This window comes from Clavelina lepadiformis, chromosome 6 (genome assembly GCF_947623445.1).
Source record: "Clavelina lepadiformis chromosome 6, kaClaLepa1.1, whole genome shotgun sequence".
Lineage (NCBI taxonomy): Eukaryota > Metazoa > Chordata > Ascidiacea > Aplousobranchia > Clavelinidae > Clavelina > Clavelina lepadiformis.
In genome coordinates, this window is record NC_135245.1 from 19,589,504 (window position 1) to 19,606,396 (window position 16,893).

Below are 16,893 nucleotides of genomic sequence, written 5' to 3' on the forward strand. Positions count from 1 at the left end.
GTAATATCTGGGCTCAAAAACTGGTATGAAATTTCTTAATTGGGTTCATTCAAGTTGATCAACCTTTTGACCTTTGACCTTTTTTGATAATAATTTTATTTTGATTCCCAAAGCGAGGAGTGCATTTCATCTCATAGCGAAATAAAGCTGTGGAGTGATATTTGCATAAGTTTTAGGTCCAGCTTTGGGATTGCCCCGGTGCATCCACTCAGATATCTAGTATTTGGATGGTTAAGTACCGTGTAATAATGAAGTATAAATTATTTATAAAATATGAACAATTCACAGATTTTAGGTCATAAGTAACAACTCTGAACATTGCGCAGAATTACTGAAAAAAAAACATGAAAAGTTTTGTCAAAGTTGGACTTCTTCTGGCATTGCTTGTCATCGAAGGTTGTTGAAATTAAAGATTAATTTGAAATCCTCAATTGCAGAATATATCATTTTATAAAGTCAATGGGTTTATGAATTTCAGGATCGGCAATCCAGTGCTATCGTTGTCAGTATTCATCGACTACAAGCGACAATGTATGCTACGGACCAAACATAGAAAACAAATATCTATATAACTGCCCGGCTGGAAAAGATTATTGTGCCACTACAGTCGGACGTAAGTTTCTGTAACACACCGTAGTAATAATTTGCCAACCTTAAGATTTCACCACGAAATATTTTATTTTCCGTAGATGTCAATGTGGGTGACGTTGAAGTGGTGTCGATTTTAAGAGATTGTTCGGAATACTATTTTGAAAACAGTTGCCCCGTTGATACCTCCGGGGTACAGACCTGCTACTACTTCTGCTCAGAAGGTTAGTTTGGAATCACGACAATCTTTCAAAAATGTTATTGAAAATTTTATTTTCAAAAATATTATTGCTTGTTCACACTGCGTTTGATTGAATGACTACGAAAAAAAAATTAATTCTTTGCTAATTTGATTTAATATGCGACACTGATACATTAAAGCTTTTAATTGTGTTAATCTTGCAAAACTATGTATAAAATATTTTTGAGAAAAAGTTGTTCAAAAGTTTTATAAATAAAACTTTTTCACCAGTTGGTAGTACCGTAAACTGTCAAATAGTCGTTCAAATATTATAAACAACGTTTGAATTATTCACGAATTTACGATATTCCCAATCGTTTTTGCTATGATAACTAAACTTAACAGTTGCACCAAGATTGGCTTCGCCTATTTTTTGAATGAACTGAATTTGTTCCTTAGATGGCTGCAACGACGGCAACAGTGGCTCATTGGTGCAAGCTTCTTTGATCACTCTCTTGTTTGCCTTGTTTGGAGCTCTCGCACTCATCAAGTGGTAGTGATGTTCAATAATTCTTGTCCGCAAGCTGTCACTGTTAAAGACAATCTGACTGTTACAAACGTGTAGGCTGTAGGTTGTGTCCATGTAATTGTGTGTCTTATTAATTTACTTATTATTGTACACTGTAATATGAAAACGTAAATAAACTGTTTAATTTGAAAGAAACAGAAAATCTAAAGAAGCGTGCTTTTAAATTTTAATTTTTCACCTCAAGCAAAAACATATAAGTTATCAGTTGAAGTCCGACATCATGCGACAGTTAACCAACATCACAAATTGCTGTGCAAGGTTCCAGTCATTTACAATTTCATGTCTTGAGTGCTTCTTTGTTTCCATTTATGTTTAAAAGTTTTCTGTAAGGCCAAGTTCAAAAATTATTTGTTCGTGTGGTGTCCGTTTTATAAGTAGCTTTGAAAAGTAAAAAACTCTGCTACATAAATCGTCAATAACGAAGATACCTGTTATGGGTTATCTTGTGACTTGCAATCGATGCGTAACATATCCTACCCAGTATACGGTTGGTTGCATCAGAGAGCTCAAAAGAGTCGATGATGTGACGTAAAACAAAAACGTCAAAACTTCTGCTTTCGGTTTCATCCAGCAAATTTTGGAAACGTGAAGTTTGCTTGAAAGATATTTAGTTGACAACTACCAAATTAAACGCTTACATAGTTTATTAATCTACGTTAAATAGTTTAGAAGGTCAACTTAATCGTGTTATACGCGTGTTAGGTCTGAAAGTTATGAGCAACTTTAACAAGGTGTTTCAGAAATCCTTTAATAATCCTTTTAATGTTGAAGTTTGATTGAAGCCGTTTGTAGCCTATAGGTTGATGTAGGTTTGATTTCGTGTATAGTTACGTCACTTTTACAACCAAGCTTATACCATGGCCGGTTTAACACTCTGTCGTAAAGTATCTGCGGGACTTACAGCAGTCTGCCTAGTGCTGGTTATCTCAGGCTTAGTTCTGGTCTGCTTATGCACATACTTGCCTTACTGGCAGGTAAATGACCCAGAAGCAGGAGTTATTGAAAGACCATTGCGGGTATGTGCAAATATCAGCAATTATCGTCAAAACTATAAACATATACATAAGCATTAAAAGGTAATTTAACGATCATTGTACGTTATAAAATTGCAGTTTTCTGGGATATGGAAAAGATGCTTGGCCATGCCTAGTAGCGAAATTTACATTTGCGATGATTATGATTCGAGTTTCGTGGAAATACCGCAGATTATCCAGACAGGTAAGATTGTGCTACTCTTCCCGTGTTAATTACTTTTAAATAAAAAGTTGCAAATGGCTTACATAAAATTTTCAATAAGCTGACAACCTTATCAGAAAATGTGCACTAATGTGTAAATATAGTTTTGTTTTTCACAGCCCGCGTTCTTTGCATCATTTCAATCGTAAGCGCCGGTGCTTCTGTGGTGTTGATAATTCCGGGATTGATATTTATCATTCTCAGTTTAATATACGAAAAGCACCTCCTAAAAATATTAACGGTGAGATGATACTTGCTTTGCTCGTATTTGCTATGCATGTCTATAAGAAATTGCGGTATATGGTTGGTTTATTTATAAAGCCTGTTAGTTTAGAATAGGCCTAGACCAGGGGTGACGAACCTATTCACTGTCGCGGGCCACTTTGTCAGTTACAGCTGAGTAAGCGGGCAGCACAACATTTTAGTAACCTGTACAATTTTGCATAATAGTTAGCATTCAAGCGCAACCGCTTCATTGGGCAGGTTTTTAGCTGCTCTCGCGGCCGCAAAAAATACATCGGTTGAGTTTGGCAATCTATCGAAGACATACTGCTGCGACTCAATCGTGCTATCAGCTTTTGATATCGCATTGCGCAAAGATTAGAAACAGGTCAAAGAAAGTTCAAGACTGCTGGTCTCGCCGGAATGCTTCGCCAGGCAAGGGCGATTGTCAAACCGATTTGCGAGCCGCACAAAATTTTTTTGCGGGACGCATGTTCGTCACTTCTGGCATAGAGCAAAGGTTTCAAATAAATACTAAACGCTAAACTGAAATAAATAATACTAAAATACTGGACTGGTATCTTTATCTTTGATGAAATGTTAAAACTTTTTAACAATCATGTTGGTAAGTAGAGGGCTACCAAGCCAAAACCGAAACCTTATAATTACTAATTAGCGTTGCGCGAAACCTTTTCCTTGACCCGTTATTTCAAGCTGTGCAAAAAAACAATTCATCTTTCAGAGAAATATTCATTTCGACGATATGATATAAGTAAAATGCTACTTGTGCAGGTGATTCCACCTGTGGTCAGTTTTGTGTTGGCCTTTCTATCAGGTGTGTGTGTGCTGCACGCGGTCACACAGTTTGACATCGAATCAAGAGAAGAAAATCCATACTACGTTTCAACCGATGTGTACGTAATATTATTTGCTTAGTTGTGCAATAACGTAAAGTGTCTAAACAAAACTCAGCTTATATGAATATGAATATCGCCATTTATCACGGAAGAATCTTGCCATTCTCCATATACCTTATACTCTAGGTCGACATTTCTGCGGGGACAATGTCTTTATTTTGGTTGGATCGGGGGAGGATTACTTATCGGCGGGGCGATCGTGAGCTTGCATCCCGCCATTGTTGGAATAATCGACCTGAAGCAAGACAGGAGAGCAAATTAACCAGACGAATCTTAAATTATAAAAAAGATGCAAAAAGATGTCACAAGTTATAAAAACCAAATCGATGACAATACCGTTTACAATGAGAAATAAATGAGCTGTTTTACCAAACCTCTATTTCACCGCCATGGCGCTCTATTTTTCAACTCTTGTTTAAAAGTGGCGTTCTATTAGAGGTTGGCGCTCTATTTTTCGACTAGCTGGTCAGAATTTTGAAATAAAGTTTATTAATGAAAAGAAAAAACACCAAACACATTTACCGGTATATACAGGTAATTAGAAAATATACCAATACAGGGTGATTACTGGTAAGTAATCAAAAATTCACTGGTTAAAATCAAGAGACCTGCTAATACAATTCCGCCGCTAAAAGTGGCGTTCTATTAGAGGTGGCGTTCAAATAGAGGTGGCGCTCAAATAGAGGTTTTACGGTATATTCGCTATTTTTGCACTAAAACTTTGAACAAAAGAAATTAATTTAAGATTGCTACTGTAGCGAGCGCTGACTCATTGAACATAGAATGCTATATTTATTGCACTCTGGCAACAGCATGTGGTCAACTGCGTACAGTAATGTGTTGTGTTACTAATATATATTGTGAATATTAGCCAATCATTATAACGGAACGAATTTGGAGTAAAAAGCTGGCGTCATTACGTAATAATTCATTGGTATAAGTTAGCAAGTAATTGATTAGTAATTTAGTTATTAAGTTAGTTAGTAATATTTTTCGTTCTCTTGGGTGGTGCTTGGATCGCTGTTGGATCGTGTTCAATCTATGCGTAGATGTTCTAATTCGGTCAATCATTCAATTAATCTTCAATCATTCGAGTCCAAGTCAAGTTGTGTGTGTGTTTTGTGAGGTATAATATGTTGAATATATTATGCTACTCAGAGAGTATTGTGACGATGTGTTATTAGCTATTAGCTATGAGAGCAATTCTCAGACACAGATGTTTTTGCAGCGATCAGTAGTGAAGCTTTTGATAGTACATAGTATATTCTTCAGATGAGTTAATTGTAACGGTCAGATAATATTGCACCGTTGTCAAACTACCCAACATCCTTCACGCAGAAGTATTAAAAATGTGTTGTGTCGGAGATATCGAAATACGGTCCCCGCACTCTAGTGGATTATGTCACTGCATGTGTTAGATTTAACTTACAACAACTTAGTGCATGATGCTTACGTGACGTGTAGTGCAAAAGCTAAAACCAATTGAAGATAAACCGCACCCAAGGAAATAACATAATAGGCCTATACCCTCTTATTTGATGCAATACTAAGAAATACAGGCTATTTCAGTTAGTTTTTATACGTCAAGGAAAAGTCGTGTTTTCAGGGAAAAGCGTTTTAATGGCGTCACAATGAACGTCTATTTTCCGACATATTTTCGGCGGTAATTATTGCCTAACAACGAAAATGTACCCCTTTAACTAGTTAGCTGTAGTGTTTGGTATCGGAAAAAATTCGTTTTGCAAAATCCCACCAAGTTGAGAAAACCATTTTCTATTGAAAAAGCCGCTTTATTTTGTCATAATCATTCTAGTAACTTGCGGTCAAAGATACATCGTGATTGGAAAATAATAATAATAAATAAACAGATAGAAGTAAAGTTCCTGGTGGCGCGTTGTTATGCGCGTAGATAGCTTGGAACATTGCTAACATATATAAGGTTTAACCAATGCTATTGTCAATATACTGACTGGCTATCATAGAAAACGTCAACTAGAGCAGATTAACAACTGTAAAGTGAAGGGTAAGTCCCGATACAGTTTGCCTTAAATCAAAGAGTAGTTGTCAGTAATCAAACCGGCGAAACATTTTTTTTATGATACGTAGTGGTTAAGGAGTTGTTGCCAAAAATAGATGGCAAATTTGCTGCTAATCATGAAAGAGGCGGCCGTTATGACCACATAATGAAACAGGTTGATGACGGAGTGTGAGTTACAGTATATGTACTGGTGACAGTGGTGACCAGCTAACGCGTTTCGGATGGAAGACATATTGGTTATTACAGTATACAGTAACCCGCAGATCCACGATGATCATCTTTAGATCATCAGAAGAATGGGTTTTAAATTTGTACCGCAGCCTGCTGTTTTCAAATAGCATTCCGTTATTCTTTACTGAACAGTAGTTGACAGGCTGCTGCTGTTGGTGATATGCAACGCTGGGATGCTGTTCATGACACAAACAACAGCAGACTGTGATTGCAAGAGTAGCATCCTGCTGTTGGTTGCCACTTTGTGATTGACAGACTGCTGTTAGTGACATGACGAACAGCACACTCTGATTGCCCGAACAAAACTCAACTGTTGGTTGCTGCCGAAAACTGGACAGCTTACTCTTTTGTTTATATAAAACGTGTTCAAGGTCTGCGTGAAGATAACTTAAGTTATCCGTGAGTTAAGCTTAAGAAACTTAAGCCCACACGACCAATCTTTGCATATATTCTTTCCTAATAACCAGTGCACACTTTTCTTGGAAAAATCTCCATCAACCGCTCACCTTGTTTAAAAGCTAAGTTGCTATTGAACAGCTGCCTGGTGTTACGTCACCAACAGCAGTGTGTCAATCGCTAAGCAATAGCATATAGCATAATAGCAATAGCTGCAGTACCCGCTCTTTTGGTTACGATCCCGCTTCTTCAACCACACATACTTTTTGCAGTCCTTACAAATGCATTATTATATTCATACATGTAACAATTATCAACTTCTTCTCGCTCATTATTATGTAGTTATATTTCAGCAACCTAGTAACCATAGAAATAACAAAATGGTTTTCATGAAAGTATCTCTCGGTCTCACAGCAGCCTGCTTTGTATTGGCTGTGTCTGGTTTGGTCCTTGTCTGCCTCTGCACGTACCTGCCTTACTGGGAAACCAGCACAAGCGAAAAAGACAGCATCACCAGGGTAGGTGCAAGAATTATCTGCTTTTAAGAGTGATTCCCAACCTGGGGCTTTACGAAGGTGGCTCAGGGTTAGGGTAGGGGCAGTTTTACATTAATTCCTTATAAGCAACCCATGAAGTAACAAGTTTTGAAGTTGGGGGTCCACGAGAAAGAAATTAGAAAGAAGCCGCAAGTAGGAAAGGTTGGGAAATGCTGGCATATAATAAGGTCATATGAATATTTTAATAACGTTATTGATATAAATATTAAATATACTTCCTTGAGAAGGTAATCAGTGCTGAATTGTATTACAGTGGGCTGGGCTGTGGAGAAAATGCCAGATGTTTCAAACAGCAAACCGAGACTGCGACGATTTTGCAAGATTTTACCTCGGCATTCCTGAAACAATTTTATTAGGTGAGATTTCTAAAAAGTTTTAAAACATCCGTTCGAACTTGAAATCGTACGTTTAGAAAACAAGGTTTCACGTTTTTCAGTGTTTGCGAAAAGTCTTATTGAAAGCAAATTGCCACAGTAAACACGTACAATTGTGCATGATTAAAAAGTTAGTTTGCAACGTCAAATTTTGCAGCTCGGAAGTTCACTATGGCTTCGGTGATATGCGCCGTGATTGCCGTAGCATCAACTGTCGCGACATTGATATTAGGTTTGATCAATTTTAAAATGAAACGACTTCGCCTAAAAATATTAATGGTAAGTGCCATGTAAGATGTCTATGCCGAGAACAGCGTTTCAATGACAAAGCCCGAGGGTCCTATATCCTTTTATTTGGGTATTTGGTTTTTATTCCGGTTTACGTTTTTCTTTTTGTGCAGCTGACTGGTTTTATTGCCAACACCCAAGTAGCCCTTGGATCTGGTGTGTGCGTTTTGTTTGCTGTTACCATATTCTTTTATGATATGCAGCAAAGAAACCAGGAACAACTGTCAAATTTTTCTTGGGAAAGGTAACAAAAACATTTTTGGGCACCCAAGTGTTTTGTAACCTCGTTGCAATAAGCGATGTCCTTTCTTGTTATTCTTTACAGAGGCCCAGTTTATGAGCCTGGGCGGTCTCTTTATTACGGTTGGATCGGAGGAGGACTACTCATCTGCGGGGGTATACTGAGCCTGATCGCCGCCGTTTGTATTGTGATTCACCTGTGGCGACTTAGAAAAGAAAGAGATAACTTAGGAGCTATGCTGCACAGACCACTTGTGACGTCAAATGTAACAACAATGTAAAATCGTGAAAGGTTTTGCAGACAATGAAGAGCATTAATGGAGTTTATCCTATGACTGCGTTTGTTTTATTTTTTGAAAAACTGATACATTGCTGCTGGATCGCGGTGTATTTTCTTTATTATTTTCTCAAAAAGCATGACACCATTTAATCTATTTAAACAGGCAGTTGAAAGCTGCTAGTAAAATTTTCGTGGAACTGATTTCCACTCAATGGACCACACTCGGCAATCTTGGCCCACAATCGCGTAACCTACGTTCACAGAATTAGATTCAGTACAAAATTCTACCTCAGGTTTTTTTGGAATTAAAGAAAGAAAGCAAACACCTTGACAACGTTTTATTCTCTACAAACTTCTCAGCTGTTCCAACTTATCAAGCTTCAATCCAAAGCTTTTTGCAAAAATATGAGCTGACAGGCTGATAACTGACAATTGGTAAATGTGCGTACTGCTGTTAGTTTTAAAGTGCTGGAAAATACAAAGATGATCATTAGCAGCAACATAGATTTCGGATATCGCAAAGTTTATTGATGGAATTCCTTTTCGAGTTTTTTTAGCTGCTATAAAGAGAGGCATAGGTCTTACAAACTCAATATCACCACTGTCTTAGACAGGTTTGTATTTAAGTTCAAGCCTTTTACTGGAACTCAACCCGAGGCTACACATCGCTGCTGTTTTGCAGTAATTAGACACTGCTGTAAAAATGCTGCAACTTTATCCATTTATTGGTATAGAAAAAAACTTTTGCCATAGGTATGTAAAACTTTACAAAATAACGCATGCGTTCTTGGGTAGAGGCTTCTAACCAGAGTTACTTGTAACAAGTGAGTGCAGATACACTCAATGTTAATTTAGTGGCGTCGTTTCAGTCGCTTCAGTTTCACCATTCATAGAAGCCTGACCGAATTTTCGTTCGACGTTCAACCTCCTGTTTTGAAGTCGTAACATGAAACTCAAGAGAACAGCAACTAACAAGACGACCGCTTGAAAGGCCAACACTGCCAAAGCACTGATGTTGTCGTAAAAGACCCGGCAAAGTTCAAGGACAACAATGCCGACAACAGCTTGCCCTCCAGTAAACCAAAGATTAACAAAAAGTTCGTCCATTGGGTAGGTCTCCTGAGTTGCTATTTCGTAGCTTACGAGTATCGATATTCGCATTGGGATACTAAATAAAACTGTCGCAATGCTGATGGCTGCGTACTGTTTTAAAGCAAAACTCAGCAGCAGAGAGGTAAATGCTAACCAAGAGAGAAATGAACCTACTGTTATCAAGATCTTGTAATTTTTCCAGTTATTCAATAGCTTAGCCCCTATGATATTACCAGCAATACAACCAACATTAAACAATCCAGTAAGAAAACCTCCCAGAAGATCAGGGTTTAAATCAAAGCTGTCATCACTGTAAATTCCTCGTAACATTTCTGACATCATAGCCAGTTCGACTCCATACGCCCGACCAACAAATCCAGCAATTATTGTGATTCCAACGAAGCCGCGTTCACTGAAAAGTTTTTTGCATTCACTCAGAAACGATCCGTCCAATGAATGTTCAACTTCAACAAGTTGTCTCCTCTTAGCTGCTTGAGCTAAGGTTGGTGGCTTTGGTGGAAGGTCAGTCACCAGTAGCCAGGTCAGCACCAGCACTATAATGGAAAGTGCAAGCATGCTGGAATACATCGCCAGCATTGTCAATCGGTTGTGAGCCATCCAATCAAAGACCGCAGGATTTAAAACTATGTCTGTCCGATTCCCTGTTCCATTGTTAAACTTGGGGACAGGTTCCAAAAGGTACCCAGGAAGAATACTCCCTAAAATGCCCCCGACATTACACCCTCCTATATACAAACCCATCGCTGTTCCCACTTGAGAATCTGGAAACCACAGAACTGCAAGCGTTGAAAAGAGCGAAAAAAGAAGCAAACGAGAAATCCCATTGAAGAATTGTCCGACCATCACTAAGGCATAACTTGTTCTCGCGGCCACAGCAATAACAATGAATAGCGTATTCAGGAGAATGGACAACGCATGTATAATTGCAGTCAAACGAAGGGCTATGTATCTCTTGTAGGTCAACCAAGCCATGATAGGAGCGGTGGAAAGCATGCCTGCATACGCCCCGGTAACGACCCAATCTGCTTCTGCGTAGCTGATGTTGAAATAATAAACATAAATGTCGTTTACAATGCCAAAGCTCATTTCCATGAAAAACGACTGAGCAGCCGTGGTTGTCAGAAGAAAAAGTATCAACCATCGTTTTGCAGACAAAGCTGTTTCAATCCTGGTTTCACTTTCTTGACTTGCTTGAGTTATAGTCGCGGTCATGTCCAGTTAAACTTTAGCAATTAACAAACTTATAATAGCTATAGACGTGTTTTAATTAAAGAAAAAAGCACTGAAAATATACCTAAAACTAAATAACTTAGTCCTGTCAAAATTGTTCTCTTTTTGAGCTTCCGTCATGAATTAAACCGAGTTATAATACTAAAGCTTATGCAGATGCCATTTCAGTGATAAGCGGAAATCCAAAGATTTTAGATGATGTCTTTTGAAAGCAACGATTGACGATGAAGCCAGTCTGGAGGAAACAATTCAAAGGAAAGTTTGTTTCGGATGAACAGAGAATATAATAAACAAGCATAACACGCTTTCTGCCTTGATGTGCTGCACAGAGCTTTGAAGTATGCGTTTGTACAATGACGTGTACAATGTGCGTTTGTACAGAAGGACAATTGGAATGTTATATTTTATGTATATATTAATTACATTATATACAGTTTATATATATATATATTCATAAATTCTGCTAGTAGTTAAATTTGGTAATTGATTTAAGTTAGGTTTAGTTTATCATATGGTTGACAATTCTGAAGTTAATTGATCCGAACTAGTGTGACTTAACCAATCATCCAAACAAACACCAACAACTAATAGTTATATTTGCCTCCGGTGATTTTGTGGTTTAGTTCTGACTAATAATGTAGAATGTAGATCGTATACGTCAGCACACAAATTTGTCGTCACCATACGTATGCAGCTGACGCTAAAACAGTTTTGCAGGACGTGAAGACTAGAGTCACCATATTTGATAATGCGCAATCTATGACAAATTTACCTCAGTTGCATTGACTAACTTTAGAATATTACCAAAGCGCATTGCCGCCATTGCTTTTTGTGAAGGGTAAACACCAAACAATATAAAAACAGCAAAGAAATGTTGCATTGCAATACAGAAAAAAGTTAGAAAGAGTTGGAAAAAAGGCGGCAACCTAGAAAAACTTTGACTAATATACAATTTAAAAAAATTCCAGACTTTTAAGCATATTTTAGCATTTCTTGCTGACGCAGATTTTAACGCTAAATTGCCTGACATGTCAGGGGAAATCCTGACGTATGGCAACCCTAAGTGTAGACGCAAAAGCGTAGAGAGTAACAATGGTTACTTGCTAAAACGAGGATAAGTTTGGGACGGTGTGATTGAGATTCGTGTATAAACGCGACACTTGATTATATTGAAGAAAGAAGTTGTTACTTGCTTGAGAATCTAACGAAAACATTCGAGCCTACAATAATAATCTTGGGCATACACGAGTTTCGGCGTCGTTGCTTATTGGGTGTAAATTTGCACAATTAAGTCTCCAAAGTTGAAAAGTGTTGTAGAGAGAGAGCGAAATACGTCACTAAAAGAACGAGATAGAGTAAAATGCTTTTAGCAACCACGAACTAACTGACTGTTGTAACTTTAAACCAGTGGAAACTTTAACAATGCTTATCATGCATAGTGAACAGCGTAGCATGTCTGGCACGTACTTAGGGAAAGCAAATCATGCTGGAAAGTCGTGAGCGTGCTGCTGACAACGGAAACATGCAATTAGTAGCTTGCCAGTGACGTAACAAACGGCGAGTGGTGTTAGCCCTAAATCTGTCTTCTTTGAAACTTGTGTCATTGTTTTGAAAGTTCTGGTGTTGTCGAAGAAGGCTCTTGTTAAATGTCCTTCGAGAACATCGTTAGGTCTTTGCAGTCATACAGACTATCGTTTTGTGCTGGTTTTGCACGTGATATTATGTACCAGGTATGTGCTAGCTATACCATTCGCTTGTCACTAACTAGTTTTTCAGTGCGATTAAGCAATAAAGACTTACTTAGGCAAAAAACGAGTGCATAGGAATGGAGAAAATGAATAGATCTGCTGTAATATGGGCTGCTGGTAACCTGTCTCTTGCGGTTGGCTTGGTCTTGGTGGCGTGCGCCATGGCTGTGCCACACTGGGTTGAAGGCGTCATGCGCGATCACTTGAATGGAAATTTGATGGCGGTTGACACGGTAAGATTTTCATCTGATTTCGCAAATGTTGTGTCTTAAGTGGAGGCGGAAAGTACCGATACTTGTACCGTCGGTACTTTTAGAAAAAAGTATCGAATTACTTTTTTCGAGAAATATAAGTCGGTATCGGTACCGTCGGTACTTCTAAAATGATTGCTTATGATTGATTATTCTAAAATGGTTTTGGAATAATTTTTTCAAAATTTCAAAACTTCATATTTATTAACACTTAATGCCAAGTTTAGCGTTTTTTATTCTTTTTTATCTAAAAAGGTCCAATAAAGTCGCAAAGAGTAAGTTTACATATTTTTTGACCTGAAGTAACCTTTATCGGGGTTATAATACAGTATTGGTAAAAATTGCAACTGCAACAGGATTCGCTATCGAATACCGGCAAAGTAGGCCTACCCAACTACTTTTTTGAAATAGTACCGGTACCGCCGGTACATTGTTTTTCCAAGTACTGGTACGATTACAGACGTTACTTTGGATGTACCAATTTCCCACCTCTGCTCTTAAGGCTTATGCATTTCTAATTTCCTCATGCGTGCTTGCCCCCAATGTCACTTTTGTTGGTGCACTACTGGTTTATTTGTTTACAGCAAGTAACTGGATCATTATTTAGCTTATACACAACGGCTGCTGACTAAATGCAATTAAAGTTTTAGTATCATAAGCAATAAATTTATTTAATTTTGATCCACAACTTTCACAGTACCATGGACTATGGAAGAACTGTACGGTAAGTTTTAACAGGGAACTAACTTGCCAACCATTTCCCTTTATATTTTCAATGGTTGATCAAAACCCAGAGACAGCACACATTGGTAAGTTGAGTGACAACTAAGCACGTACAGATATTAAGCAAAGCAGGTGATTCAATCAGGCTGTCTTTGCAGTTAAAACACGGCTTTTGTTGACGTTTGCATTGCTCTTTGCTGTTGCCGCCATTGTTGGTCAAGGAGCTGGCCACTTGCGCCACCAGATGGTAAGTTGAATTTCTTATCGACTGCTTTATGGCTGCATATGACTGAACATCAAAATCTTTCAGAAGGAAGGTATGCTAGCTTCGGCAATTAGCTGCTTATTTGCTGCACTGTTTGTGTTCGTCGCGTCGGGAATTTACGTTAAGTATGTGCAAGACGCAAACCGTAAGTCGACAGAAAGCTTCCACGACGAAACATTCAATCCTATTCCGCAAAACGCAAAGTTAGTCGGTTGACTTCTTAGATAACGTTTTGCTTTTCAACAAGAACTTAAAGCTTATCTTTGAGTTTGTTAAAATCTTTGCTAGATCACTGCCTTAGCTTTAGTTTAACACTTTATTGCGTCACAGGCGGAAACTACTTTTTTTGAAAACGTTCTCCCTTGTGTTATTCAGGACTGGGAGTTGCCTTAACATGGGCTTGGTTGGGGGAATCTTCTTCTGTATGTCCTCGGTATTTGCACTACTCCATGTGTACTTGCCTAAAAACCCAATGTACAAAATGCTTCAACAAGATTTAGGCGTACCGGTGTCCATCTGAATACCGGTGACTTCATTAGCATTGATATGAACGAAATTGCATATTCTGAACGGTCATGAACGACTACAGGCAGTAACGATGCGACGACGGTAGAAAACAGCCAGGACTATGCAAAGCGGTTGGGGAATCGGAAAACTGTCCGCAGGGTACGGCAAGACATTCATTGCAGAAAGTAGATTCATTTTGTCATCATCATCAGCAGTCTGACAACACGACAATTGTTATAGAGCAAACGATACCAGTTCACGAAGTTACTCCAGTCACATACCAGGCTATACGAGTACATATGTAGAGCCTAGTATGCCAACTTTTTTTTCTAAAACTTATTTTTTTGCGATTAAAACCGATAGAGGCCTAGTTTCTTTTTAAACGCAAGTAAAATGACGGTTTTTCATGCACAGTGCGGTACAGCTACTACGCGATGTAAAGTTTAGTTTATTCAAAGTTTTGTACAAGTTTTACAAATATAAATGTGACTGGTAGTATAGTACGTATTCTTGGGACGGAAAAGTTATATTTTCATAAGCTAACAAGAACCTAAGTGTTCAGCGAACGAAAGGTCATTAAAATATTTTGTGTTTTATAGAGCAGACCCCAAGTCATGGAAAGAAAAACTGTACAAGTAATCGTACTAAAAACATTGTTTTTGCAAAGATTTTAGCGCTCTCAATGTGTGATGATCGAGCTTGCTGAACTCGGCTGTCATTCGTTAAAAACGCTAAAGATTGTGATGCGTAACATAGTTTTTGCGCGCAAGGTGTTGCAAGTGAGCAGTAGTTTTACTAATCTACGGTCGGGTTCCTCCTTTAAACGTATTCTTGACTGTTTCCTGCATTTTTGGTTGGTGGTCTGTAAGCGTAACGAGGATGGGCGTCTTCGTAGGAATCTCCACCACCGCAGCCGGTACAGAGAGCCAGGATCCCGGCTAAAATAAGACATGCTCCTCCGGCCCAACCAAGAAATAACGCTTCCCCGAAAATGTATCTAGACGTTAAAAAAGAATCCAATCATTTTTGGAACGAACGCTCTCAAAAATGCTTCTATACCAAGTTTAAAAGCCAAACCAAAACGAGTTTTAGGTCATTGCATTCTAGAAATTTTCGAACCAACTCTGTTTCAAACCAACTTTAAAAGAAGTAAGAACCACAAAACACGCAGCACCAACACAACAATGTGTGTGTTTCAGAAGTCACTGCAAACTAGATTGATCAATTTAAACCACCAGTTCTTTCTCACCTAGTCTGGGTGATTTGGCTTACGAACAGCTGCTGGGTGGCGATCTCGTGTTGGATGCGGACATCGTTTCCGTACCAAGATACAGAGGCGAGGATCAGAAGTCCGCTGAGGAAACCCATGGCTCCGGCAATTAGACGGATTCGCTTCTGTAAGGGAAATATCAGGAGTAAGAGCACATTTGAAAGGAAATGATAAACACAGGCAATGATAGACGCTGTTGGGCTCAAAAAGGATTTATTTTGTGACGATAGGATTGATGAAGACCTAGCGACACTCCAGACGCACCTTTGTTCCTTTGCTGTCTGTTCCACAGGGAATAGAGTCCATTCCCACGCACATGGCACCAATGCTGAAGACTGCTAACACCATGGAGGTGATGCTGAAACCACGGGCTGCAAAGAAACCAAAATGGTTATTCAGAAAAAAACACAGCAGGTGCAATTGAGTTCGAAAGCGCACAACAAAAGTAAAAAGGAAGGAATTGCGTCATGATTCGTACCAACTTGCAGCTGGGTTGGCAGACCGAGAAAGAATCTGTTGAAATCGTCACAATCCCAGTTTCCAGTCTGGAAGGTCTGACATTTAATCCAAAGCCCTTCATGCTATAATTGAAAAGCGTTCGATCAGGAATTGTCGGAAATTGGAAATATTACAGTGTTTATAAACTTTTAAAATTGAATCTACATCGCAACATAAAGACTAATGATGCCAAATAAGTAAACATTCTTCCAACTAGAATCCAAAACACTTTACTATGAAGTCCTGACTTCCGGAAAAAACATCCACTTACTCTCACGATACTGTCCCGGATGGTGTCTTCAGGATCATTCTTCTTCCAAAAAGGAATCGCCACGCATACCAACGTCAGCACGGTGCCTATCACCATGACGATAAGACTCGCAATTTCGCCTCCGGAGCCCATTTTTTTTTAAAAGAAAACTTATTTGAACAATCAAGATTAAAAACGGTAAAATACAACCTGAAACATTAAAGTGGATTATAGAGACGACTAGTTGGCCACACACGTCTTTAATATGACGCTGACAAACGAAGCATTCCGCGTTTCTAAACAACATAGTGATACTAGCAGTTCCTAGGGAGTAAACTGAAGGGTAGCACGTCACTCAATAAATTTTATTATGAAACCTCAATTTATGATGGGAGGACTGCTGGAAAAAAAACGGCGGCTCATCATAATGCGGACATTGAACCAGTCGACTGGAACTGAAAGATTCCCTTTTGCGTGGCTAAGCCTAATAATCGGATCAACAAACTACGTTGCAAACAACAGGCAGTGACACGTAATGATTCATGTTTTTGTAATTGCACCAAATCATGAGAACGGGCGTTGTTTACTAACCAGTTTTCGAGCGTACATGTTGACGAATTTGGCCACGAAACAGATTTATTCAAACCATATCAGTAGATTATATTAATCATCACATTCCAGCAGCGACTTTTGCTTTTAAATGTATGCGCTCTCACTCAGCAAGGCTCACTAACGTCGAAAGCAAAAGAAATAACAGCAGATGTGGCAATAAGAGTCGCTTATAAAAGCATACTCCCACAAATTGCTCTCGAATTCGCACATTTAAAAACAACTTCGTGAAAAGGCGCAAAATTTGACATGACGTCATAACTTTAAAATAACAACAGCTTAATTAACTTGT

General features: G+C 38.6%; 6 protein-coding genes across 7 annotated transcripts; 4 read left to right on the plus strand and 2 right to left on the minus strand.

Moving 5' to 3' along the window:
- Positions 1-286: 286 nt before the first annotated feature.
- Positions 287-1,488, plus strand: LOC143463028 (U-scoloptoxin(05)-Er1a-like). The gene is made up of 4 exons (XM_076961389.1): positions 287-396; positions 479-613; positions 690-812; positions 1,229-1,488. The coding sequence occupies exons 1-4, from the start codon at positions 345-347 to the stop codon at positions 1,324-1,326; spliced, it is 408 nt and encodes a 135-aa protein (XP_076817504.1). The 5' UTR covers positions 287-344; the 3' UTR covers positions 1,327-1,488.
- A 621-nt stretch (positions 1,489-2,109) lies between these two features.
- LOC143463025 (claudin-4-like) lies at positions 2,110-4,888 on the plus strand. Its single transcript, XM_076961386.1, has 5 exons — positions 2,110-2,374; positions 2,471-2,576; positions 2,714-2,835; positions 3,609-3,730; positions 3,860-4,888. The coding sequence occupies exons 1-5, from the start codon at positions 2,216-2,218 to the stop codon at positions 3,993-3,995; spliced, it is 645 nt and encodes a 214-aa protein (XP_076817501.1). The 5' UTR covers positions 2,110-2,215; the 3' UTR covers positions 3,996-4,888.
- Positions 4,889-6,778: 1,890 nt separating this feature from the next.
- On the plus strand, positions 6,779-8,138 carry LOC143463407 (claudin-4-like). Its single transcript, XM_076961874.1, has 5 exons — positions 6,779-6,916; positions 7,209-7,311; positions 7,487-7,608; positions 7,731-7,861; positions 7,943-8,138. The coding sequence occupies exons 1-5, from the start codon at positions 6,779-6,781 to the stop codon at positions 8,136-8,138; spliced, it is 690 nt and encodes a 229-aa protein (XP_076817989.1).
- Positions 8,139-8,847: 709 nt separating this feature from the next.
- LOC143463019 (putative MFS-type transporter C09D4.1) lies at positions 8,848-10,603 on the minus strand. The gene has a single exon (XM_076961374.1). The coding sequence runs from the start codon at positions 10,460-10,462 to the stop codon at positions 8,984-8,986; it is 1,479 nt and encodes a 492-aa protein (XP_076817489.1). The 5' UTR covers positions 10,463-10,603; the 3' UTR covers positions 8,848-8,983.
- LOC143463023 (uncharacterized) lies at positions 10,585-14,469 on the plus strand. 2 transcript variants are annotated; one of them, XM_076961382.1, is made up of 5 exons: positions 10,585-12,461; positions 13,177-13,288; positions 13,361-13,449; positions 13,513-13,670; positions 13,843-14,469. In XM_076961382.1, the coding sequence occupies exons 1-5, from the start codon at positions 12,306-12,308 to the stop codon at positions 13,985-13,987; spliced, it is 660 nt and encodes a 219-aa protein (XP_076817497.1). In that variant the 5' UTR covers positions 10,585-12,305; the 3' UTR covers positions 13,988-14,469. The 2 variants fall into 2 exon arrangements, with proteins under 2 accessions (XP_076817497.1, XP_076817498.1); XM_076961383.1 differs by having other exon boundaries at positions 13,516-13,670.
- On the minus strand, positions 14,407-16,221 carry LOC143463022 (claudin-7-like). Its single transcript, XM_076961381.1, has 5 exons — positions 16,014-16,221; positions 15,723-15,825; positions 15,509-15,615; positions 15,224-15,369; positions 14,407-14,971 (listed from the first exon to the last, which is right to left on the minus strand). Exons 1-5 carry the CDS (start codon positions 16,143-16,145, stop codon positions 14,794-14,796), a joined length of 666 nt encoding a protein of 221 aa, XP_076817496.1. The 5' UTR covers positions 16,146-16,221; the 3' UTR covers positions 14,407-14,793.
- Positions 16,222-16,893: the final 672 nt, after the last annotated feature.